Source organism: Anabrus simplex, chromosome 3 (assembly GCF_040414725.1).
Source record: "Anabrus simplex isolate iqAnaSimp1 chromosome 3, ASM4041472v1, whole genome shotgun sequence".
NCBI classification, from domain to species: Eukaryota; Metazoa; Arthropoda; class Insecta; order Orthoptera; family Tettigoniidae; genus Anabrus; species Anabrus simplex.
The window spans coordinates 109,543,822-109,570,423 of NC_090267.1; the positions used below are offsets into that span (position 1 = coordinate 109,543,822).

At 40.1% G+C, this 26,602-nt stretch overlaps 1 protein-coding gene across 1 annotated transcript in view; it reads right to left on the reverse strand.

Moving 5' to 3' along the window:
• LOC136866675 (C2 domain-containing protein 5) overlaps positions 1–26,602 on the reverse strand; it is a 559,159-nt gene that overhangs the window by 149,676 nt on the left and 382,881 nt on the right. Inside the window, exon 19 of the mRNA XM_068226804.1 lies at positions 25,414–25,560. Coding sequence (XP_068082905.1) covers positions 25,414–25,560 — 147 coding nt within the window. The remainder of the gene's footprint in view (positions 1–25,413; positions 25,561–26,602) is intronic.

Sequence of the window (26,602 nt, forward strand, 5' to 3'; positions counted from 1 at the left end):
GAAACATATGGAACAGGAGATGAGACATAGTCAGGTAGTTTACAAACAGATTTCAATTTAGAATACCATTCAGTCGAAATAATCGAACAAACACTGCCTGAATCTAAGAGCGCTGTTACAGGTTCCTTATTTAACTCAATCTTAAGAAAAGGAACCGGTGCGGGAGTATCTGCCGCAATCCTAAGACACTCTTTGGGGCATTCCAAAGATGAATTTGAAAATTGCTCGTTCCCTGATTTTTCGATCTGTTTACCCGGGGCTGAGTCTAGGGAAGATGGATTAATCGACTCAGCCGAAGACACTAGTCACTTTTTATTGTTGTTGGAAGTTGCACCAGAAGTTGAGCAGGAGGGGGTGCTATTCGAATTGGGACAATTCTTGGCAATATGTGAGAAAGCCCCACATTTAAAACAGCCTGGTGATGAACCAGCTCCATTCCATGTCCCACTAGATTTGAGCAATGGGCACTTGTTCCGAAGGTGGTCGGGCGACCCGCAAGCATAGCATTTACGGGGTGTGACTGGTCGGCGAGGTGGAGGCCGAGTATTACTAAAAGAAGGCGGGGGTTCTTTCGCTACACGCAATGAATCTGCGTATCTAACTCCTTCCGCTGAGACGGCCAATGCTTCAAGTTCAGAGAAAGTTTGCGGGCACGCCGCGAAACACAAATATGACCTATAGGGAGGTGAAATTCCCTCTACAATAGCCTGTACAATCTGATCTTCGGGAAAATGAAGGGCAAACACCCTAGTATAAAACTTAATATCCTGTATGAAATCAGCCAAGTTTTCATCCAAGCGTTGTACACGGTAATAGTACTTCTGAATCAGAGATGACCTCGCGCGAGCAGGAATAAAATTTGCAAGCAAGTGTGCATGAAAATCTTCAATAGATAACTGTTCAGCTATGGCTCTTACTATTTTGTCAGAGAGAATACCAATTGCATAAGGATAGATAATTTGCAAAATTTGACATGGAGAAAGAGAAAACACAAGGGCATGATCCTGAAATTCAACTAGAAATCTTAAAAATGAAATTACTTCACTGGTGGTATTAACGGAAAACTTAGAGATACCTCTGAGCAACATTGCCAATGGATGAGGCAAGCTGCTAAACCCGGGTGACATAGTCGGTAAAGGTTTAAGTGGCAAGGAAGTTAATTCAGAACGTACATTAGTCAATGAGTTACGACGTTCAGACTCGTTGTCTAATGGGGCAGAGATAGTTTGAGCAGCAACGGTTATCCTATTGACTTCTCCCTTAGGAGGCTCTTCCTCGCTCCCAGCATTCAACGTGGCGGGTTGATCAGTTTTGGGAGGAACTTCCCCAGTTAACAATTGAGTCACCTTGCTAGATAATTCAGACATATTTTCAAGCAGCGTACTAGCTTCCTTCTTCTGAACGTCATTCAACTTTAGAGACAACAGATCGTTAACTCTATTTGAAAAATGAAACAGCCTAGCTTGCACACGCTTAATTTGATTAGGAGACGGATCATTTTCGTCAAAAAAACTAACTACAGAAGCTAGCCCAGTAATGTTCTCCGTGATCGTGGAAAGAGAGTCGTCAATTTCTTTCTCTCCCAAATTGGGGATGGAAATGGGCAAATCTAGGGATTCTCTAAGCTTGTTTGTGTCTACTGCAACCGTGCCTCCAGATTGTACATTTCTAATAGTTAATTCATAGATCAACTCCTCCTTGCGCAAATAGTTAAGATGAAGAACATCGCCAGGGCCAGGCATGGTGACAGAACAATTTTGAAAACCTCAAAAATTCCAGCAACTGAGAAAATGGTTAGAGTTCGGAACAGAACAATATTTAGCCATCAAAAGGGGCTAAAATGAGACCCATTCAACCACGCTCTGCTACCACTTGTTACGGAGCTTTCCGTGGTAGGTAGAGGTGAAAGAAGGTGCGGGTGTGAATAGGTCTCCAGCTACGAAAGTAAAATTAATTTAAAATTTAACAAGGTTATATTTTCTTTTCAAAATAAGGAGATAACAAGCATGGCAGGTACAAAGTAGCAAGTCAAAAGGGTAGTTACAATATTTACAGGATTTGGGCTTCGCGCCCTGACTTCACAATGCTTGGGCAATCAGCTCAGTTTTACCCCAAACACAAGTTTCAACAGAGGGGCAGAAAACCCCATTCATGCCTAGGAGCCCTTGCTCCAAATTACACTGAAAAGCCTCCACGAGGCATACAACACTCAATTTTCAAAAAGAGCCACTCGCTCTCAACTCTAAGCCTCTCCCAGGCCACACCAAACTCCACCTTCAAGTTGTCCTCAATGGACATAGACACAGGGGTAAAATACCCAACCTACTGAGGTCTATTAAATGAAAAGAAGGTTGATTACATGACCTCCAAAATAACAATTTGAGAGGAGGCGATCTGCACTCCTAATACACTTTGTTTTTAAAACCTACTTGGCACTAGGCCATTAATACAAGGGCTAATCCCATACTACAAAGGTGACTTCAGAAAAGAACAGTTTACATTATATTAACGAAGAATAGGTTGAGAAAAATAAGTTCACCTCAAAACATTATGATTGGGAGCTCGAGAGGGTTAAGCACTCTCTATCCCGATATGCAGTTCAAAAGATGAAATAGATACAAGTTTCTTTACATTTTAAGGAGGGTTACATAATGGAAAAAGCTTCGGACCCGCCCCGAGAGTTAAACTGCTGAGCAAGCAAGAAAATAAGTAATTAATCGGCCATTACCTTGTTGTTGACCGCCGCCGAAGAAAGAGGCGCTACCCGCCCCCTGCTATGTACTTTACACACTGAAAGATGGAACAGAAGTGGCTCAGAGACCCTAAAATCAGCAGTTTATATACTTTCGCGGAAGGTTCTAGGCGTTAGGGGAATGAAAACACCCGCCCACAATCACTTTATTGGAGAAAAAAGAGAAACCCCTACACAAGATGAAGAAGAAACACATTATTGGTGGAAAATTAATTTCAGAAATTCGGGATTGGCTAGATTTAAAACAAGGGGAAAGAAAGGGGTAATATTGCCAACTTAACCAATGACTGAAAGAAATTTAACAAAGAACAAACTTTTGAAATAAAATTTTCTCCAAAGAACAGTTCTTTTTCTTCGCACTAGGGTGCACTATTGTAGTTCTTCAGTAGTGTCCTCTAGAAGAGAAAGTTCACACTTCTTACTTCAAGCAAAACAAAAACACATCAAAAATGACACAGTTCTAAAACTCCAAAATTTACAGGTAGTGACATCTTCTGAGAAAGTAGAAAATTAATACCGTCAATCAAGTTCAGACTTCCTCCAGCAGAGGAGTTTCAACTGGCGCACCTTTTGAATTAGCGGCGTGGAGGTGTACCGCCCGGTACAATAATAATAATAATAATAATAATAATAATAATAATAATAATAATAATAATAATAATAATAATAATAATAATAATAATAAATTTATAATGATAATTATGATACTGAAATTGCGTATGGCTTTTAGTGCCGGGAGATCCCAGGACGGGTTCGGCTCGCCAGGTGCAGGTCTTTTGAACTGACTCCCGTAGGCGACCTGCGTGTCGTGATGAGGATGAAATGATGATGAAGACGACACATACACCCAGCCTCCGTGCCAGGGAAATTAACCAATGATGGTTAAAATTCCCGACCTTGCCGGGAATCGAACCCGGGACCCCTGTGACGAAAGGCCAGCACGCTAACCATTTAGCCATGGAGCTGGACATAATGATACTGTGATTATAGAAATAACTGCGCACAGTACATTTAATCACTTTACCTGCATTTTTACTTATAATAATAAAGTAACACCATCCCTCTACTTTTGTAGGATATCATCTCTGATACTACACAGCCCTTGCCTTGCTGTACATAACGGCCATAAACAGCTGGGAGCAAAAAGCAGACCACAGCTCATAAAAATACAAGTGTAAAAACACAAGTAATTTTATTCCGCAGCTTTCGAAGATTAAAACCGTGACAGAGAACAGCTGCATGTTTCTAACAGACTCCACAATAACGAAGGTGGTGTTCACAATGCAACGAAACAAAGCCACAGAATATCCAAGCATACAAGCTGCAAATTGTTCAGCTCCTTCCCCAGCAAACATTTGGAGACCATCTTTGAGGCATGGGAGAGTGTTCCACAGGGGCTCTCAAATTAGAAGTGTGGTTTTGCGACCAGGGATACCTTAGCTGAGTTTGGCAATACATCACTTACTCACACCAGGTTCCTCGCTTCCATCTTCCATACCTGAACTCCCTCAGTCAATCCAGTTTCTTTTCCGACTCCGGTGGTATTCAGTTTGCGAGCCCTGGAGACTCCACACCCTACGTAACCCTTTCCTCTCCTCTGTTGACACCCTCATTCTTCTAAGGGTCAGACGTTTTCCTTTTCCTCCTCTGATTATTCAGTCTTGCGATTGGTTTGTCCCAGTGGCAAGTCTTCTAATTTCCCTCGGTCTTCAGCAGCACGTTTGGCCACTTCATAGCTCTAAAGTCTTGATTTCTCAAGGTATGTCTTAATGAAAAGTTTCTTGATTTTCCTCTTAGACACTTGCTTCAATCACTCAAGTCATCAAACTACCATACCGAAGCCTATGGCCTTGTGAACTCTCTCTTCTTAATTTGATTCATCACTTACCTCCTTTCTTGCACAATGTCGTGCATTGAATCTCATCATTAAAACGTTGTCTTCCTTGTCCAGCTTATTTTCTGCATTCATCACCAACATCACATCTAGAAAGTTCCCAGTCTCTTTTTGTCTGTCTTACTGAACGTTCAGGTTTCAGCAGAGTACAACGCAAGAGACCAAACACATGCTTTCAATCATCCGTTTACGTAGGTTGAGGGTCGTTTACTGTACTCAGACATAAGAGCGATTGCTTGTGAAGAAATGCTTGCTTTGCCATAGCTATTCCAGGTAAATGACGGTAGAAAGCTAATACAGTAATATCAAAGTGATTAATTCATTGAAATACTACTTATTTTAAATAATAATAATAATAATAATAATAATAATAATAATAATAATAATAATAATAATAATAATACCCCAATTGCAAGTATTTTTATTTCAGAGAATATTCCTAAGCGAGTGACAATGACACTCCATCTGGTGAAATTTCTGAAGTGAAAAGTCATCACGTCCCTGTGGTTTGGATTCCACGTAAAATTGGAGGTTCCGTACGTATGATCACGATATCCACAGTCACATAAAACTACAAGCTAGCTTCTTTGCTTGCTTTTATTTAAATCTGACACCACTTGGGCGACTCGTCCGTCAATTTGGACGTTCCATTCTCCCTGTAGTCATTATTAAGGTCAACGTTCCAAACAGGGAAGCCACAAACTCTACGTAGATATATGAAGTGATGACGAGTTAAGGATTTTGTAGAGTGGCACCCAATGTGAACACAGTAGTTTGTCCACATGCTACCATGGAGAGCTATGAATTTCCCAATCTTAAAAAATAGGCACCCGTAATCTTTCGTACAAGAAACAACCTAGCTAAGTACTCTTGTCACCAGTGCGGTCATCCACATAAAAGTTAAGTATTATCTAACAGACGAATTCAATTTTGCATTATACATTAAATACACTATAGTCCTATTGTAGAATAATGTTATCAACTCGTGGTCAGAAGACCTGATTATGATTGGTGTCGTCTCTCATCACGACGGGAGGGGTTCCAATTCCGGTCAATGAATTGAAGATTTTCAGAATGGAGAGCCATGTCCTTGTGATTCGAATTATACATAAAATTCTATGTACCGAAGTCGAGAGATGTAGGCTTGTTTAGTTTCTCTCGTTGCACGACTTCCACTGAAGTGTTGAGAATAAATTCGCCTGGCACAGTCTATATATGCCAGTCAGATGACAAGCCTTGATTTAAAGCAGATATTGTCCTGCTATTAAACACTTCCTTACTGATCTAGAGACAAACATTGAATGGAAAGCTGCAACTCTTCCCATATCACCTCCTTCCACAATAAATTTCTACACAAGTGAGGGAATCAAGAATGTATACATGAACTTCTAGTAAACTGCCTCTGAGGCAATACCTCACTTAACACCCCTCTCTTTCTGAAAAGATTCGAGCATGCCCGAAGTGCAATACGGCCTAATAGCATTGTGCCTACTGCTGCTTTCAATTTCTGCTATTGGGTTGAATGAATAAAATAATAATGGTGCAAAGAAATTATAACAAATGTTGCGAGATAGCCTAATAAACATTACAGACTGTAGACAAAAGACGTAATGGTACTTCCTGTGTTTATTCTAGCAGGAGAATTTTCATAACATACAATGAACTAAATTTGCAAATAAATTGCTCTGCACGTCAGTGTAATAAGAACGTGTATATCCGATTATACTGCCATGTAGTGTTAGTAAGCAGTATGCAGTTACAGAGATTACAAACTGATTGTTACGTTAGCATAAATCACGGATAAATGGATCGTTCCGCCTATCTAGACGGTGCACAAAGCCATTAAATCCTCTAGCTGTAGACGTAGTGTATTAGAGATTACTACTTTCAATACAAAGATTTCACTGCATCACTAAATACAAGCACACTGTCCTATGTCGTATGCACACCATAACAGAACTCTGGATTAAGACGTAAATGCATTCGTTACCGAGGGTAGAATATTCTAGCTGCTGTATTACTTTTAAAAGTAACAATCGGAACCTACTGCACGTGTCTTGAACACAAATAACCACACCGATCTTAAATAATAATCTCCGAAAACCGTAAAAATAGTTAGTGGGAAGTAAAGCAAATAGCATTAATAAGAATAATGCAAATAATAAAATAAGGTTAGATATTTGGCATTATTTACGTGGACTTCCTTACTCCTGGACTCCAGTAACTTACCATGAAGTTTACAACGTCGTAAAATGATGGTATCGAACGAAGATTCGCCGTGAAGTTTTGGTGGTGTATGGACCAAAATACAATGTCGTGTCCAACAATTCGAACAAGGCCACACAGACTAGGGTGATACCGTTGCCTACGAGATATTTAAGGCCGGGAAACACAGCCCACTGGACGCGGTCCCGAGATACTTCCGACTACTGCCACTAGAGTTCTCTTTACTGAGCTGTCTCACCTGCTCATTACCACACATTAGAATACGAAAAACTATAACAATTCATTAAACTAGTAATTTCAGAAGACTCTAAAGAGATATGAGATAAAAAATAGAGCAAGAGCAATTGTATCACTTACTGTCTACAACGTATTTCAAGAAAACTTTGTGATAAATTAAGACAAATATATCAGCAGCATTGTGTTCATAAGGTCCACTTCATTTCATTTCATCTCATATAAATACCGGTATTGTTTTTATTGTGTGACGTGGTTTCCCATTTTCACACCAGGCAAATGCTGGGGCTGTACCTTAATTAAGGCCACGGCCGCTTCCTTCCAACTCCTAGGCCTTTCCTATCCCATCGTCGCCATAAGACCTATCTGTGTCGGTGCGACGTAAAGCCTCTAGCAATTGTGTGACGTACCGGTACGTACAGTAAGATTAGATTACCTGAATTGCACGAAGCTATCATAACTTCAGCACTTCGCCGTTGAGGTGTTTCGTTCTGAAATTCTTGAAGTCTGATCGGAAATTTCCTTCACGTGATTGTCCAGAATCGATTTTATAATTTTTGTTAGTATTATTTTACCTAGTGTTTCCAGCTCAAAAGAACGAACACAATGAAAGCGTTGCAAGAATTGGTACTAGCAGCGCAAAGAGGAGCACGTGAATTTTAAAATGTTTCCTAGGATGGATACCGCATTCTAAATAGATGCGCTAAGGACTATCACTGGTGGCTGATGCGAGTCCTTATACGCAGTTTCGCAATATGTATGCTCCTCAGCCACTTTTACCAAATATCGGTAGCTTTATTGCCAGGGAGACAAGTTCCTAAATGACCATTTTTACCATTCTTTCCAATTTGGTTTACTTTTTTGGGGAAGTTCAAATACCTTAAGACTTTTTTTCTGATTTAATTTCCCGTACTGGTATCCTACTTCTCAATTTAAAGATTGTTTTTCTTATTCTGGTATTTATTTTTCTGACCAATATATATTTAGATTTAACTGAACAACTACAATTTCTTTGACACAGAAACGAGACTTGTACTCCTTTTTCCTTTATGGCAGACGTAGGCCTATAACAGTTATTTTATGAAGGTGAGTGTGTGTTTATCATTGTCTGAAATTTTATTTAATATTGATGGCAACACGTCATTTCTGAGAGCTGGATCCTTTCTGCGTTTGACACTTTTCTGTTTGTGAACAGGATACACATTAAAAACCGAAGGAAATCTGTTGTGAAGAATTAGTTTGATTCATATGATTATACTAAAATCTGATGTATTAAAATATAAGCTACACACTCGGGAATAATTATTGATAGGTACCCAAAGAGATTCTACGGTATCACCTTGCATCGAAATAGCTGGTCTGCATTTCTCTGTTAAACCGCACTCCGAAGGAAAACTATGGGACGTCATATTTTCTTGCGTTTTAGCAGTATCCGAAGTACATAGAGGTACATAACAGTACACCGTCTTCTCACCTTTGCCGGCTCAGGAGGTTGAGGTACTGGCCTTCTGACCCCAATTAGGAAGGTCAATCCTGGCTCGGTCCGGTGGTATTTGAAGGTTCTCAAATACGTCAGCCTCGTGTCGGTAGATGTTTCGGCACATATTATTATTATTATTATTATTATTATTATTATTATTATTATTATTATTCTCCTCACCTTCACAGACCGTCACAGGCACTCACCGATAGAGATAATACAATAAACTGCACAAGATGAACACAGCATCACAATTACTCCGCACATCACAAGATGCGTATGAAGTATATCTCAGGTGTAAAAAGTTTTACAGAAATAAACTTGCACGTGAAAAAAAAAAAGCATGTGAAACATACATTATCTTAAAGTCCGTCTAGAACAGAATAGAAATTTGACATCTAGCGACCAAACCGTGAACACGGTCGGACCATCTTTTCAGCGATAAATGAGGTGCTATGTCCCGGCCTTGTATATCTCGTAGACAACGGTGATACTGATGGGGCAAGAAAGCCATCAACGTCGACAACAGAAGACAAGGTACTCAAAACTGACAATCGTTCGCAGCAATAGCAGAGTGCGTATCGTAGACACTGCACAGGAAATGGACATCTCAATACGCAGTGCGCATGCCTTCGACCGACACCAGCAGGGTTGTCGGAAATTGTGCTCAAACTGGGTTCCGCGATCATTGACACCCGCACCAACGCCCTCTGCAACCAGAAGCCGTGAGGTTGTGAGAATTGGCAACAGCGTACTTTAGCTGTACAGAATGTAAACACGGTAAGGCAATATGCTAATGTTTTGTTTTAAACTGTACTTGATTCCGACGGGTACTGAAATCAAACGGTGTTCTTTCCTTCATATTTTGTGAAATTATTAATGGTAGGCCTATAGTAAGACCCGATTAAAGCTGACAGAGATCACCTGTTGTTATTTACTGTACATAACCTCTACCTCGAAGTTACTTTCGCCAAATTATGTGTCAAATATAACTTATTTAATATAATCCAGATGCCTAGAAAGTGGTGTGCCCGAGTGCAAGTCAAATTACAACACTGTAAAATTAAATGGCATCGTGCCCACATTCTCCTTCCCTAAAAAAGAGATAAGAAGGCAGGCATGGATTCGTGCCATTCCACAAAAGGACTAAAACATCCAACTCCATTATCTGCTGTTCGTGCACACCACTTTGATGAAAAGGACATAATAGCTTATGAACATTGGAAACAACCTGATGTAATAGTCACAAAACTTGCTGTACGGTTTCCCAAGTTGAGGGAAGAAGCTGTACCCCGTAAGTTCCCAAATGTGCCTTACAACATAACCTACAATACACCAGCTGTGAGACGAGATCCCCAGTCGCGAAGAGAAGATATTCGGGGAGGAAAACAACAACAAATACTGGATGAAAAAAGACAAGTTTTAATTAGTGATTTTAATGACCTTCTGAATCATTTTTCTTCAAGTAAATCTCTCCAACAATTGGCATTGTAAAATAGGCAGTGGATGTTTCTGGTTTTATCTTCTAAACGTTGATTTACTTGAAGTACCAGACAGCTCAGAAGTACAGGGTCTCTCTTATAACCTCAGACCGAACGCACGGTGTTTGTACTCTGCGCTACGGCAGCTGCCTCAGTCGAATTTATGTCGCGCGCGGCCGCCCTGCTTTAAGCGTGTACACAATCTTCTATGAAATTTTATCTTATAAAAGATGCTGGAAGTGTCGTCCTTCCTGGGTTATACAGACAATGCATCTGGTAACCACAGTCTGGCTGACGCGAAGTGCGTTCTGCCATTGTAATGTTTCTGATTTCATGCGTAATGTTTCCTTCAGTTCCTTCAATGTGTGACGATTTGTTCGATACACTCCTTCTTTCAGTTTACCCCAGAAGTAAAAATCACACACCGTTAGATTTGGAATACGAGGGGGAAATAGATCAACCCTGATAACTCTGTCTACAAACACTTCCGATAATGTAAGAAACCACTCACGCGAGTTTTCTTCTTCCGGTAACTGATGGAGGAATGGCGTCAAAATGTCATCTTGGTACCTCTTCATTTACTGTCGTCTCGAAAAAAATAGGCCCAGCTATTCACCTTGCACTAACAGCACACCAAACACCAATCTCCCAATCATAATGAGAGACTTCATAAACACCATTAGGATTTTCTGCACAACAATAGCGAGAATTTTGACTGTTCACACAACCATTAAGATGAAACCAGGCTTCATCCGAAAAGAACACAAGCTGTTGGTCGAATAAACGATCATTCAGTGATGCAAGATACCACTCACAATATCTCACTCTTCCGGCTGGATCAGCAGGTTTTAAACAATGGGCCCGTGTAAACCTGTGTGGTTTGATGTGTAACAGCTTTGTAGCTCTGTGTGCAGAAGAAACCGAAAGACCTACTTGTTGTGCTAATTTTGTGAGTGGTTTATTCGGCGACCGTTCAAGATTCGCATCAATGTCATCTAGCTTTTCTTCTATTAAAACTGTTCGTGTGCGCACATTTTTTTTTTTTTTTTTTTTTGCTAGTTGCTTTACGTCGCACCGACAGAGAAAGGTCTTATGGCGACGATGGGACGGGAAATGACTAGGAGTGGGAAGGAAGCGGCCGTGGCCTTAATTAAGGTAAGCCCCAGCATTTGCCTGGTGTGAAAATGGGAAACCACGGAAAACCATTTTCAGGGCTGCTGATAGTGGGGTTCGAACCTACCATCTCCCGAATACTGGATACTGGCCGCACTTAAGCGACTGCAGCTATCGAGTTCGGTATGTTTTTTATTGAGCCATGAGCCAGTAGTTTCAAATTGATTTACAATTACGCAAATTTGTGCTCGTGAAGGTGGCACTTCACCAGGAAATTGCTGAACAAATGCATCGCGTACCCGTCGAGCCGACTCTCGTACTTAAAATAACTTTTACATACGAAAATACGGAGTTGCAATGATAACTGTCTCGCCATGTTAACAGCTGAGATTCAGACTGGCTACTGTCCGACTCTTTGGCTAAATGGTCAGCGTTGAGGCCTTCAGTTCAGAGGGTCCCGGGCTCGATTCCCGACCGGGTCGGGGATTTCGATCGCCTCTGATTAATTCTTCTGGCCCGGGGACCGGGTGTTTGTGTTTGTCCCAACACTTTCCTATTCATATTCCCACAACACACTACACTACCAACCATCACAGAAACACGCAATAGCGATTACATCCCTCCATATAGGGTTGGTGTCAGGAAGGGCATCCGGCCGTAGAACAGGGCCGAATCCACATGTGCGTCACAGTTCGCACCCGCGAACCCAAAGGTGTGGGAAAAAGCAGTGGAAAAAAGAAGAAAGAATTCAGACTGGCTACTTATGCTAGGTTGAACATGTGAACGCTCCTTACAAGGTCAAGAACTATGCGCGCGCCTCCCGTACAGATGCTTAGGTCTCCGAAAGTAAAAACGCCGCTGAACGGTCTGGATTTATAAGAGAGACCCTGTACTGTATGTTTCAGGTTATGTACCACACACTGTTTGCAGGTTACTGAACTCTGAATTTTGTTTTGGTATCTTTGGGTACGGAAAAGGTTGAGTGGTGTTCCGGTTCGTTTGTGCCGATGTGATTACAGTACTCATAAGTTTGACAGTGCGCGAGACACAGTTAGGGAAAGAGTCCTAGTGATTAATAAATGCAGTTTATCTGGCCTCGTGGTTTCTCTCAACGGCTCGAGGTATTTGGTGTCGCCACACCGAAGTGAACGGTGCGTCCGCGGCCAAGGGGGACCGACTCGTCCGCAGGTATCCAGCTATGTACTAGCCGTCTTAATGCTAGCGGTCTCCGGAGATGTACAACTGAACCCAGGACCCAACCAAAGCAATCAAGGTACGACATTTTTCTATCAAAATGTGAGGAGTATGCGTTACTCGCTTGCTGGCTTTAATGCTGGACTAAGTGAAGGGAACTATGACTGTATTCGTATCAGCGAAAGTTGGCTTAACGAAACTGTAGCTGATACTAAAATATTTACGGACAGTTACATTGTATTTCGTAAGGACAGAAATTCCGTGAACACTTCAAAACTGGATGGTGAAGGTGTTTTACTAGCTGTAAAGCCTGGCCTTGGACCAGTATCGAAGCCTGAGCCTTCCTGGCCAGAGAGAAGGCGTCACCAACTAGTCGGCCCGGGAATGAAAACCTTCCCTAGGTCCTGAGCTTGCTGTGAATTGGGAGTGTCTAGTAGTGAAAGTCAACCCTCAACCCGGTCGTGCTTGTGTGCTGCTACCTTCCTCCAGATGAAGTGAACGACCGGCTGAGCGACCTACGTCAAGCATCGGGAAACATTACATTTGTTCTCAACTCACGGGACACTGTTATTGTGTGCGGTGAATTTAACTTGAGCCAATTATCTTGGAAAACTGATGAGTCGTCGAAAGTACAACACATTATCAAACAGAGAAGCAAGGAGATATTCTTATTTCTAGAAATTATTAATGAATTCGATCTCAGATTTGTGATTTCCCTACTAGGAATTATAATTTTCTAGGCTTAACTTTAGTCTCAAACGAATTACTTCGGAGTGGAGTGTGTGTCAAAACTGAAAATGTAATTCACTCGGATCACCAAGCCATCGAAATCTTCCTGCCTATGCCAAGGACATTTCGCTTCAAAGCGCAAAACAAAATCATATTTGCATGGAAGAAAGCTGATTTTTCTTTAATGCGGGGCATTTTATCCCTGTGCCCCTGGTATATGACTAAATAAAGAGTACCATTCTGTTGATGAAGCTGTGAGCACTTTTTATGACTTACTATATGCAGTCATAAAATACAACGTACCATTTCGAAAATTAACATCAGAAAATATCCCTCTTGGTACGACTCAGAACTAATCCAGAAACTGAAGGAAAAAGTACGGGCGAGAAGGAAATACAAAAGATCAGGCCAAAAGTGCGACTATGTGCAGTTTTCCACAATACGAAGTGAATGTAAAAAACTGCAGCGTGCTAAGTACAGGGACTACGTTAGGTCGGTAGAAGATGACGTTATCACACGCCCTAAGCATTTTTGGAATTTAATTAATAATAAAAGAAAATCTTCTCGTCTACCTCCCACTATGCTAATAAACGGAACTGAAATCCACGAAAAAGATAAAATTCAAACACATTTACGCAAACTTTCGCGAAATACCATTCCCCTTCCGAGCCCTGCAATGCAACTTTTTCTTCCCCATTTTCAATAGATCCAGTGTCTATTCAAACTTCTGTGGCAAAAGTGACACGGATCCTGTCATCGGTGGATATCAATAAATCATGTGGGCCTGACGAGATATCTGGCATCGTCCTCGGTGAATGTGCTTCGCAAATGGCAATTCTACTATGTGAAATCATAAATAAATCATTTAAGTGTGGGTGTTTTCCAGCTGAGTGGAAAAAGTGATACGTATTCACTATCTTTCAGAAAGGTGATAAGGTGTTGTTCGATAATTATAGACCAGTAGTGCTGCTCTCACTTTTATCGAAGGTGGCGGAGAAAGTCATATTTAATCGCCTGTATGACTCTTTTAGTCAGTACATAGACCAATCACAAGTTGGATTCGTTAAAGGCAGGTCAACTGTTAGTAATCTAGCAGTTTATTTATCTTCAATTACAGATGAATTGGACAAAGGTTGATGTGATATATACTGATTTCTCCATAGCCTTCGACTCTTTACAACACGAAGCCTTGTTGAGAAAGTTGTCAGCGTATGGAGTGTCCGAGAGTATTTTCGAGTGGCTAAAAAGCTACTTGATAAAACGAATATGTTTTTGTCAAGTCCGAGGGTTTGATCTCTAACCCCTATCAACCTTCATCTGGCGTCCCACAGGGATCACTGTTGGTGGTTGCTTGGTGTTTTAACGGGCCTAACATCGAAGGTCATCGGCCCAAAGGGATCACTGTTACGGCCTCTTCTATTTGTTTTGTTTCTGAATGATGTTACTACAGTCGTTCAGAGCAGTGAATGTCTCTTATACGCTGATGACTTGAAACTATACAAAGTCATAGAAGAAGACAGCGATGGCGATTATCTACAAGAAGATCTGAAGCAAATATAGGAGTGATGTGATAAGTGGCCCTTAAAGTGAATAATTCAAGTGCGGTGTTATATCATTTATTCGAAAATTAACACCTGTACTTTACAGATATAAAATCAGATGAGAAAGTTTAAGTCATGTGAAGGAGATCAATGATCTAGGTGTAATTCTTAGTGTACCCGAGAGGGACACCTCAACCCCGCACATTTAAAAGAAGCGCCTTAAAGAACGCTATCTCTCATACAAATCTTGAAACAGCTATGGCATGAAGTTGGTACATTGACCAGAAGATGTCACCGCTGAATTATGGAGTCATTGTGTTATTGTGAAGTTGCCTAAACTGTCTGTATTTATTGGTTTTGTTGTGGTTTACGTCAAGAAGTTTGAACTTTTTTCCACAGATGTCGTTACAAAAACTGAGGTAATGCACTCTGGTGCAAGGTAAAAGAATGAATGATTTAAAGAAGTTTTGTGTCATTATGTTTTCTCAACTAAATTAACTTTCATTTATTTTGTTATTTCAAGGTTTGCAATACTTCTTTCTCATTCCGCCAGTTTTCGAATCTGGCCAAACACTAATTTTCTGTAAATATTTTTCAGCCAATCACTGGCTTCTTGTAGTTTTATGATTTACCCAATAAAACTGAGAGGGTGTGTCCGGATTTAGTCGAGAACCGTTTCGAACCGTCCCCTCGGGTCTTTTGATCGCCGAATTTCTGAGTGTGTGTGCGTTAAGACAGGAGGCGGGGCGCTTCATTCTTCACCAGGCAGTTCATCAGCCAAGGTAATGGCCACCAGTCATATCTCTCTGTAGCTACCTCCGCAGGCTTACACGAGGGGAAGGTTCGAATTAACTATGTAACCACCTGTTTTCTAAAATGTAAATTTTCTTTCGGCTAATGTAAAATTTCATAAAGTCCTAAACTGTAAATCGGGGGATAGAGAGTGCGTTACCATCTCGAGTTCCCCTTCAACTTACTTTGAGGTGACTACGATTTTGTAACTGTTTCTCTTTTCTGTGAAGCGTTTAATTAAACCTTCATTCTAGTCACCTCAGTAGCTTGGGATTAGCCTCTGCATCATCGGGCCGAGAGCCCAATTAGGGATTTATATGTAATTTTCTAGGAGCGCTAGTGTACGCCTCCATTAATTTTGTGTTCGGGCCAGTAATTTAACCTGTTTTTCTTTACCACCCAAGGCCCAGTAGTTGGGGTACTAGTTACCCCTGTGTACTAAATTGTAAAATTGCAAGTTGGGCCTAGAGAGGCCAGAAATTTGTAAGATTTTTGTAAGATTGGGAGCGCAGTCTCCTTGGTTAATGCTGGAGGGCATGTAAGCTCTTTTCTGAGATTGCTGTAATATTGCGGTGTGCCTTTGGAAGGCCGTATTTGTAACATTTGGAGCAAGGTGCCCTTGTTTTGAGAGATTTCTCTTTGTCTATGCAAACGCTAATTGGCGTTATTGTAAAGTTGGAAATTTGGGGTTTGAAGCCCAAATCGGTTAAATTCACTATTCTTGGGTTTTCCAATTCTTGTATCAAGATTATTGTACCTGATCTTTCTTTTCTTCACCTAGTGAAGAAGATTGTTAAGTTTCAAATTTGAAAAGAAATATAATCTTCATTTTTAAAGTTTTAAGTTAATCTTTGAGATAGTAGATAGACCCATTCCACCCAGCAACTTCTTTCACCTCTTTTTGCTCCACGAAAACCCGGTAACACTTAGTAACAGGAATGGCTTATCCTTTGAGAAACACGCCGATAGTATAAAGAAATATTTCAGACTCCTGGGGTTTGTCGAAAGGAAGATTTCAGTAATATTCCATGTGCCAAAACACTGTTTTGTTCCCTGGTGAGACCCTGTCTTGAGTATGGTTATGAAGTGTGGCTCCCGTATCAGAAAAAACATCTCGAGAGAGGACGGATAAAGTTCATGAAGTGGATTAGTTTTGGATTCCTGGGCATGCCATTTTCTTCAAGCAGGTATGAAGAATTAGGAATGAATACGCTGGCAACGCGCCGAAAATGTGCGAACGCAATATTAGCGGTTAAATGCTTGAAGAGTAAAGCGGACTGTCCGGCTATACTGCGGTTGATCCCACTTCATGTTCCAAGCAGACGAACAAGGCAGAAATGTACATTCCACCTGCCCAAATGTAGGACGGTTGCACAAGAAAATTCTTGGTTCATGCAAGCCCTTAGGACCATAAATCAGCTGGAAGGGTCACTCGACATTTTTCACCATCCTTCCACTGCAATTCGGAAAGTTCTTCTCAAGGGTGGAACGTGATAATTTTGTATATTATGTAAATAACCTGAAAACATTTGAAGATTTATGTCTGTTTGTATATATGTATATTTGTATATATACCGGTATTATTTAATTTAATTTTTTATTTAATTTAATTATATAATTTAATTTTTATTTAATTTTCTATTTCATCATCTCTAAATGGGACATCCTGTAGGTGATAAATAAATATATTCTATTCTATATTATTTACAGCGAGGAGGACTGCCAGTGCCCAGTGATTTAGTTTTATGTATTTACTAGCTGTAGTACCCGGCGTTGCTGAGAGAGTTTTTGAATGTTTACTTTTAAGATTTGTATTACCAGTTAGTTAGTTATGTGTGAAGTGAATTTTTTGAAGCATTCTTTTTTTAGATATTGAGAGTTACTCGTATTTAGACGTGTCTGATTTCAAGTTTTGATTATTTAATTTTCGAGTACAACGTTGTTCTTGTGGAAGCTCGAGTTGACTGGGAAGTACTTGATCCTTTCAAAATACGTAAGTGATAACTATATGTATTTACCCGTCGCGCTGTAGATGTACACGATTTCAACTGTCATTGAGACTGTCACCAATCAACCCTGCGATCCCAAAAGCAGAGGATTCAACACCAATCTCGGTCATTTTAGGTAATTTACTTTCAAGCCCCCTCTCAGCCCCAACTCACTGGAGGCTGAACGTGGACTTAAACGGTATCCAGAGCATTACAATTCGTATCAGCGACACATAAACAATGGATTCGACATTAATTTCGATTATTTTCCATTATGTTTACACGTCATCCCCTCCCATTCCTCACCCCCAGTAGGGGCTGTGATGTTCCATCTCCTTCGTTTTTTTTTTTTTCATGTGGTAAATCATATGTGCACCAAGTTTTGTTGAGAGCTACACAGACGGACATAAGCGTTCACACAGAGACACACTGATCCATTAATCAATATAAAATAGGCAAGGTAGCAAACTGCGTACGTTGTTCGGTCCATCATGAATTGAAACCATACATTATGCATACATATGCTAAATTATGTACAGTAAAATCCTGATCATACTGGAAGAGATGAGGAAAATAAGGCCTGGACAGAAGTCTACACACACTGATGAAAGCTATGAACAAAACAGAGTAGTATGCATCAGTTCTGACTTGAACACTGAGGAGTGAACGCAGTTACAAGCCTTGTTTATATTAGAAATGGATACTGGTGATTCACGGCGGAATAGGGAAAATTAGGAAGGAAACTACAATTGAATAAAGAAAAAAAAGAAAATCTGCATGAAGAAGGCAAATCATACGCCGAAACTGCACAAATCATTAAACGAAGCAGATACACAGTGTGCAGTATCATTAAGAAGTACAAAACTACTAAAACACATAAATAAAGACAGAAGTGAACGTCCCCGTAAGCTCACTCTGACAGAAGAGAAGGCGGTAATATGGACAGTGCAAAAGACTCCGAAAATATCATGTTCCGAAATTGCAGCAGAACTTCAGGAGTATCATGGTAAACAGATACCTCCAAAGACCATTCGTAGAACTCTTCATAGAGCCGGATATCATGCCCGAAGTCCCAGGAGGAAGCCATTTATCAGCCCAGTAAACAAAATGAAGAGGTTGGCATTTTCTGAAGAGTGACGACTTCTGGGAAAAAGTTATTTTTTCAGATGAAAGCAAATTTAACATTTTTCGCCGTGGTGGAAGAATGTCGGTGTGGAGAAAAATGAATACAGAGTTTGAAACAGCCAATCTCTAGGCTACAGTTAAACACGGTGGTGGAGGTGTTATAGTGTGGGGGTGCATGGCGGCTTCAGGTGTTGGAGATCTAGTGCTTATAGATGGAACAATGGACCAGTATGCTTATTTGGATATTTTGAAAAACAATGTACGTCACAGTGCCCAAAAACTAGGTCTACAGGCTGATTACTACTTTCAGCAGGACAACGACCCGAAGCATACTGCTAATAATGTTCGTTACTGGATTGTTTATAATACCCCTCATAGCCTGAAAACCCCTCCCCAGCCCCCCGACCTTAATCCCATTGAACGTCAATGGGATGAACTCGAACGACGAGTCAGAAAACAACACATATCCAGCAAAAACCAACTGAAAGAATTGCTGCTACAAGAATGGAATACAATTGGTGAAGAAATCACAAAAAAAATTAGTAGCTTCAATGCCCAACAGATTAAGAAGTGTTATTCGCAACAAGGGAATGCACACACGTTACTAAAACGTACACAATTGGTGAAAAAAGTGTAGTTTAAGTTGTTGTGGGAACATTTATGTCCACCCATAAAAAGACTAGAAGACTATCTTTATTTCTTTAGCATAGCAGTTATTTTAAGTTTGTGTATTCTGTAACAAAATACACAGTTATAAACGAAATATATTTCTATTAAATATCTATTTAAAAAAGCATTTACTATTGCCAATATGTACATATGCCAAACGCCTCCAGTGCTGTGTGAACACTTATGTCCGTCAGTGTATTCTGTAACATACCCGCATACATCCAAAATATCGTTAATTTTACGTTCATTTTCACGCCTTCTCAACCTCCATACATTTTACGGCTCTTTCTGTTCCTCCCAGTTCCTGCATATCTTTGTTTACTTCCAACAACCATGGTCACGTGGTCTTCCTCTTTTGCCAGCAAACGAGAATCTGGTTGGTCAATCTGAAATGATGCATCCTGTAGACGTGTCCATAAAATGCTAGGCGACTCTTCCTGGCCATGTCCGTGATTTTTTTCACAGTATTTATAGAGCTCTTGGTTGGATCGCCTTTCCTGTTAATTCCCTTCCTTAACTGGTCCTAATATATTCCTCAATATTTTTCTCTCTTCGATTTGAAGCTTGTCCGTGAGTCCCTTCCTGTTGAATATTAGACATTCTGAAGCAAATAAGGCTTCAGAGCGGATGACTATATGGTAGTGCTTCATTTTATTATTATTATTATTATTATTATTATTATTATTATTATTATTATTATTATTTAAAGGACCAAACATCAAGGTCACTGGCTCCATATTAATATATCTGTTTAGTTTAAATATCTGACTGTAAGGAGAACGGTGAAAAAAAGTCACCGCTTTAAGCTATTGGTTCAAAACCACCGTGGACGTCTTTGATCGTATCTTAAATAGCTCAACTAAATCTCTGGTAGACTAAAACAATTTCTTGAAGATTAGATCTGTTCGCAATATACTAGCCAGCTATTATAATCTGAGGTGTTATATGGGTCATTTTAATAAGATTAAGCTGCTATGGTGCACCATGAAAAGTAAGTTCGACTCCCTAAAAATACTACAGATATCTGTTCAGTCGTTTATTTGTGAGTTACGAGCAGAACAAATAAAATAACTAAGTTCTCCGTAACATGAAAATTCGGCTATTCTTACTTGTCTAAATGCATGGTATTTCTAAGCATTGAAACATCATGATATGAGCGTGACAGATACCTGAGACTCCTCCTAGCCAAGTTTTATGAGGCAAAATATTCTTTATTTACAAGGCTGAATACTGTACTAACACGAGACACTGGCGGAAATAAACAGTAAGGTTCATCCGGCATGGTATCGTTTCGTTTATAATCCAGGTGAGTAGTAAATAAGTTAGTTACGGTACACATGTTCGAACCAAGAACAAGAGACTGTGGCTACAGCCAATCTCCAGGCCGGTAATGAGGCGCCAAGTCATTTCCCGTCTCGTAACGCTGATAATATCCTGCGCGCTACCAGTTCCAGGGAACGATTTTTCTGGGCGACATCGGAGCTTTTCCTTTTCTGTTTTTTTTCAATTCCTTGTAATGATGAAAGAGATATACACTGGCGGACGAAAAAGTTGATCATTTTGTAAAAACGAAATCGTAATTGTTTAACACCAATGATTAGAGCGAACTGTTCCATTAATTGCATTGTTACATTAAGGCGGTCCTTAATGTGTTCTCTGCAGTTTTGGGGAAGAATATGATGTTTAGAGATCATAAACAAGCTTAACGAGCCGCTTTCCACCCCTAACTGTTAAGAACTCAATTTTATTGCATCGACTAGCAATAAAACCATTCAAGTTTTACGATACTGGGGCGGAACCTACTGATGGATTATCAGCGTGTGACACAGCATCTGTCACAAAGCAACATTTTCCTTCAGTTTCTCTTACACATTTGACAAGTTAAGATGGCTCAGCCCGGAAGAAGTTGCAAGAGCAGCCGCGTTGGTGGATGATGGATGCAGCCTTCGTTATGCATCTAATGCCATCGGCGCATCATATGGAAGCGTCCACCATGCTCTAACACGATTTCGTGAATGGAGTACCTACCACAGACGACCTGGATCAGGCTGTAGGAGGTCTACATCTATTGACTGTGAGGACTGTCGGACGAAGACTCCGAGAAGCCAATTTGACCTCAAGGAGATCTGTAACAGGTCCAAAGTTTACCCTCAGTACAGAGTAGCTCGATTACAGTTCGTGCGTCATCTTCGGATTTGGACTGTGGAGCAGTGGTCAACTGTACTGTTTAAAGATGAGTACAGACCGGATTTTAAACGGAAAATATTAATTTAAAAGGCCCAAAAGGGGGAAATATTCATTTTAAAAAGGACCAAAAAGGAAAAATATTCATTAAAAAGGGATTATAAAAAAAAAGGAACTGGTAAAGAGATTAACGGAAATTAAAAGGTAGTCTATATGCATAATCAGTTAATCACTTCTAATTTAACTTTATTGCATTAAAGAATGGTATTTAATCAATTTCATGTTCAACATTTCAGCAGGTTAGGGATATAGGCCTAATCACTTTTATGTAGTGTCCTTGTGTTAAAGTGTTTATTGCATTAAGAAAGAATTGAACCGGATGACATTTAACATTTCGATAGGTTTGAAGGTCAAATTTTGTCTCTTTGAATTTAAAATATCTTTATACAAAGAAAATGAGCGCTCAATATAAACGGAAACCAGTGGGGAATACTTGTTGTTTTTTTTTCTCTAAACTCTAAATCACTGCACTTCACTAGTTTTTCAATATCTGGATTATTTGATAAGCTTGCCTTAAGTTTTTCTTTTGCAAATCCCTCAAGCATGTTGTCAGTTCCTTCAACCACACTCCATTGCACCTCCTTGGAAAAGCACTGCTCTTCCAGTTGCAAGATGGCGGCAGGAAGACACTTGAACGTATACACTGCGTACAGCCGTCTCTCCAAATTCGGGTCACTCAGCAGGTCCTTTGCTCGTCCCACAGCTGCAGATTCCAATGTCTTCTTAAGTTCGGATATGAAGGCATATGCAATAATATATTCAACCCTTATTGCTTCACATACCCTATGCAAAGCATGGGTAATACAAGTTGTATGGTGGAGATTAGAATATATAGGCTTCAACTGTGCAAATGCTGAGACCATGTATGATGCTTGGTCCGAAACAACTTGTCATACTTCGTTGTACTGTATTCCTGATGGCCAGAGTTTAAAACAACAGTCACTGAAACTCTGCATTATAGATGAAGAGTTGACTTTTTCCCATTCGTACATGGCAGCCAACATTGGCTTTGAAGGTTCTCCTGTCAACGGCATCACAAGAATGCGTAGAAAAGCTCTTGAAAGTGAATCGGTTGCTTCATCAAAAGTGAAGCAAACTCGATGGTCTCCAATAACGTCCTTAACTTTCTGTACATTAGCTTCATGAATTGGTTGCAGGTTGTACTTTCATCAGAGACAGTGCGCTGTGTGTATTTTTCCAAGAAACTCTTCATTGCTGGGATATTTACCATATTTAAAGGAATTCCACATTGAACAAAATAAATTGTGAGGTCACCGAAACAAACGTTTTGTTCCCTCCTTTTTCGTTCGGCCTTCTGAAAAGATTCCTGTAAAAATGACTGTTTCGAAACTTTCGCACGAATAGCTTTGTTTTTCTCATGTTTCGCATACTTAAAATGTTTAATTATTCTGTCCTTTATACGTTTTCCATCTACTTTAATATCAGTATCACGTAGAGAATATCGAATAACAGTACCATCCGTGTCGATTAAATCGTCCTTGAAACTGCTTACCACACTCAAATACAGTAGAGATAACACACGGCAGTCAGCGAGATATCGAGGGACAGCGATTAGAACTCTGTCTAGCGATGTGACCTGGAGTTACTGATTCTGTCATAAGAGCACGTGCATTTGTTTTTTTTTTTTTTTTTTTTCTTTTTTTTTTTTTTTTTTTTTTTTTTTTTTTGCTAGTAGCTTGACATCGCACCGACACAGATAGGTCTTATGGCGATGATAGGATTTGCCTGGTGTGAAAATTGAAAACCACGAAGAAATATCTTCACGGCTGACGACAGTCGGGTTCGAACCCACTATCTCTCGAACGCAACCTCACAGCTTGAGAACATAACCTACCGCACGGCCAACTCGCTCGGTCAACATTTCTAACTAAATTACTCATTCGTAATTCGTTATCTTACTCGCTCGTTTCTAAATTAATAAAGTTCTTCACATTTCTCTGGACAAAATATACTATAGCAAGTTAAGAATTTTAGTGCTAGAAAGACTCGATTGTATCTAGTGTAAACTCAAATATTTCGGCCGGGGTCCACGCCCTAGGTGCGAGCTTATCCGTTCTCTATGCAGTTGTTGATAAGTAACAGTTACTGAGACAGAAGGAGGTATGTGCTGTATTTTGCAATATTAATCATCGTATACCTAATATAAGCAATATTTCTGTTGTGTTCATTAAAATATATGAGCGGGAACTTCATATTTTTCATAAATTTGTGTGTTTTAGTTTCTGTTCCTAGCCTTCTCGGGCAATGAAACTTATGACAATGTAAAAAGTAGGCTTTCGGCTAATGATTAAAGAAGTTTCTATATCAATACCCGGCAATTCTTGAACATACTGTCTGTTTTCAAATGCTTATTCCTTGTTTCCAGAAGAAGGCAGTGAAGTCTGTGACAAGAAAATGTCTACCGAGCGAGTGGCTCCGTGGTTTGAATCACGCAGCTGTTAGGCTGCATTCGGAAGATTGCGGGTTCGAACTCCACTGTCGACATCTCTGAAGATAATTTTCCGTGGTTTCCCATTTTATTACAATTTGTTTTACGTCGCACTGACACAGATAATCTTGTGGCGACGATGGGATAGGAAAGGGCTAGGAGTGGGAAGGAAGCGGTCGTGGCCTTAATTAAGGTACGGCCCCAGTATTTGCCTAGTGTGAAAAGATGCAGATGCAAGCACATAGCTGCGCACCCCTAACCGCACGGCCAACTCGTCCAGTGGCCTATATATAAATTTAAAATGTTTACCAAGCTCATGGTTAAAGCATACGTACATTATCTTTATTATATGTTCATATATACAGGCAACGGTTTTCAAGAATGGTACAAGAAAACCGACATCGCGATCTGCAGATACGACAGCAAGTAGAGAAATAAAACAAGTAAACCTTTCAGAAATGAAATGAGTATCCTAGCTGATGAACCTAGGGCACGGTTTAGCAACATATCATGAAGACTTTTCGGATTAAATGTCAGTCTCATTTGAAAGCTGCTGTTAGAAGCGATATCAAGTGGCCAAAATAATGACGTCCAAAAATCTGCGAAATATGCATCACGATCGGCAAGTCTGAACGTGGAACTAGACTAAGCGGGCCACTGTGCGACGTGGTAGCCGTGATAAAGACATCTGAAGCAGGCCATGAACGTGGTAAATATAAACCCGCAATCCGGAGATAGATTTGTAAAAGATCACTTACTTTGGTGCCGACCAATCTCTACCGCTCTTTAAACAAGAACATCGCAGATACGATGAGACTAAATAACAAACAATGACAGCTCCGTCAACCCCAATCACCCATTTGGCTTCGAAGCGAAACTCAGAGATGAAATTCCTAATTTTCACTATCCAGACCAGGATGAACAAGTTACTAGAGATTCGGTAAAACCAGATGGAGCCTGCAAGAACACTTCCAGTTCAGAGGGACCTGGGTTTGATTTCCAGCTGGATCAGGGATTTTAATTTTTTCTGGTTAATTCCTCTAGCTCGGTGTATGGGTGTTTGTGTTCGTCTCGATACACATGTTCATTTACAGGCAACACATCACACTACAAACCACCACAGAATCATGCAATCGTGAATACATCCCTCCACGTAGGGTAGGCATCGAAAAAAACCACCCGGTTGTAAAACTTGGTTGAAATTAAAACAAAATGCCAACTCCAGGTAATTGGTAAAAGGCCAACAAGAAGAAGAAAATCCTTGTAAGTTATGCGTTTGGAACATTTCCAGAAGATCTATAATATTAAAGTTCTAAAAGTTGCATAATTGAAAAGGATACTTTCCTTCACAATTATGCTTGCTGATGGTCTTCATAACAAAAGATTTCATTGCCTTCATTCTTTTGGTGAATACAAAGAATCAACAATCTAATATAATTGGCAGTAGGAATGTTTAAGTTACACTTCATAAGAACCATTAATGAAAATTCCATTTATCCTACCTGATTTTTGTGAGGGTTGTGGTACAGCACACACTCAGACATGAAGTACGCCACCATGGCATTTCCTCCCAGGGCCGTAACATGAGCACGGACAATGGCCAGCACCTCCGTGACAAAACTGTGTACGAAGCCACTCAGTCCTCCTCCCTGAGCAGTAATTCATTAATAAATTAGCAATATCCAGAAAGAGAAATACATACCAGTATCTCAGTAAATGTTACTTTCAACTGCAACCTTTTAACAACCAATCTTTCAAAAACTGGCAAAGCAAGAAATAATTTTTTTTTAACTGAAATTTTATTTTTATAAGTTTACAAAAACAATTAGCCAATGGTATTTTACAAGATCACAGAAGAGTACCATTTTTAGATATGAAATTACCTAAAATAGATTTGTTGCTATAAATGTGGTGTATACTGAGCACATGATCCCACCAAGGTGATTCATATGGGGGGGGGGGGGAAGAAAAAATGCTTGAAGGCAAAAGTCTTTAACAACTGGTAGGTCTGAGTAACAAGTACCACGGAAATAATGTAAATACTGAACTAAAATCAATGCTGTCATTTTTTCATGTATTTCAGGAGCATAAAAAGATGCTACATTGTTGTGGCCTTACACAAATCAAAACACAATTCAATATTTAAAAAAAGTAGTGGAAACAGTTTCAGAAGATGTCACTGTCACTTAATGCTCAAGGCTGCTTAACAAGTTAAGGCACTATCAAGCACTGTGTTGTTGCATAACAAGTACAGTACTTGGTTAAGAATAGTGATACTAGCGGTCTGCTTGATGACTGAAAAATAGAGAGAAATGACTGTTCTGTTACGGCTAATAACAAAACAAAATTGGGGGGAAAATGTTATTGCAGAGCAGAATATGTTAAAATTACGCTGACTTTCACCCACTTACTCTAGACCACTGATCACACCCTCTCCTACATAAAACCTGTTAACTCCTTGCCTAATTTACTGATCAATGAAATGCCTTGATAGCTGTTGCAATACTTCCTGCTCCCTGCAAATTCATCTCCATAGAGGCCATGAAGACCCTTGGAGGAGTGGAAGGTAAAGGCTTCCGCTATGCGTAACCTTGGCACTTGGTAGTGTGGAGTGGTTAGCTCTGCGTCCACCTGGTACTCATATTTTGTGTAGGCTGAGTGAATCTCAGGGCAATATGTTCCCCCAGAAGT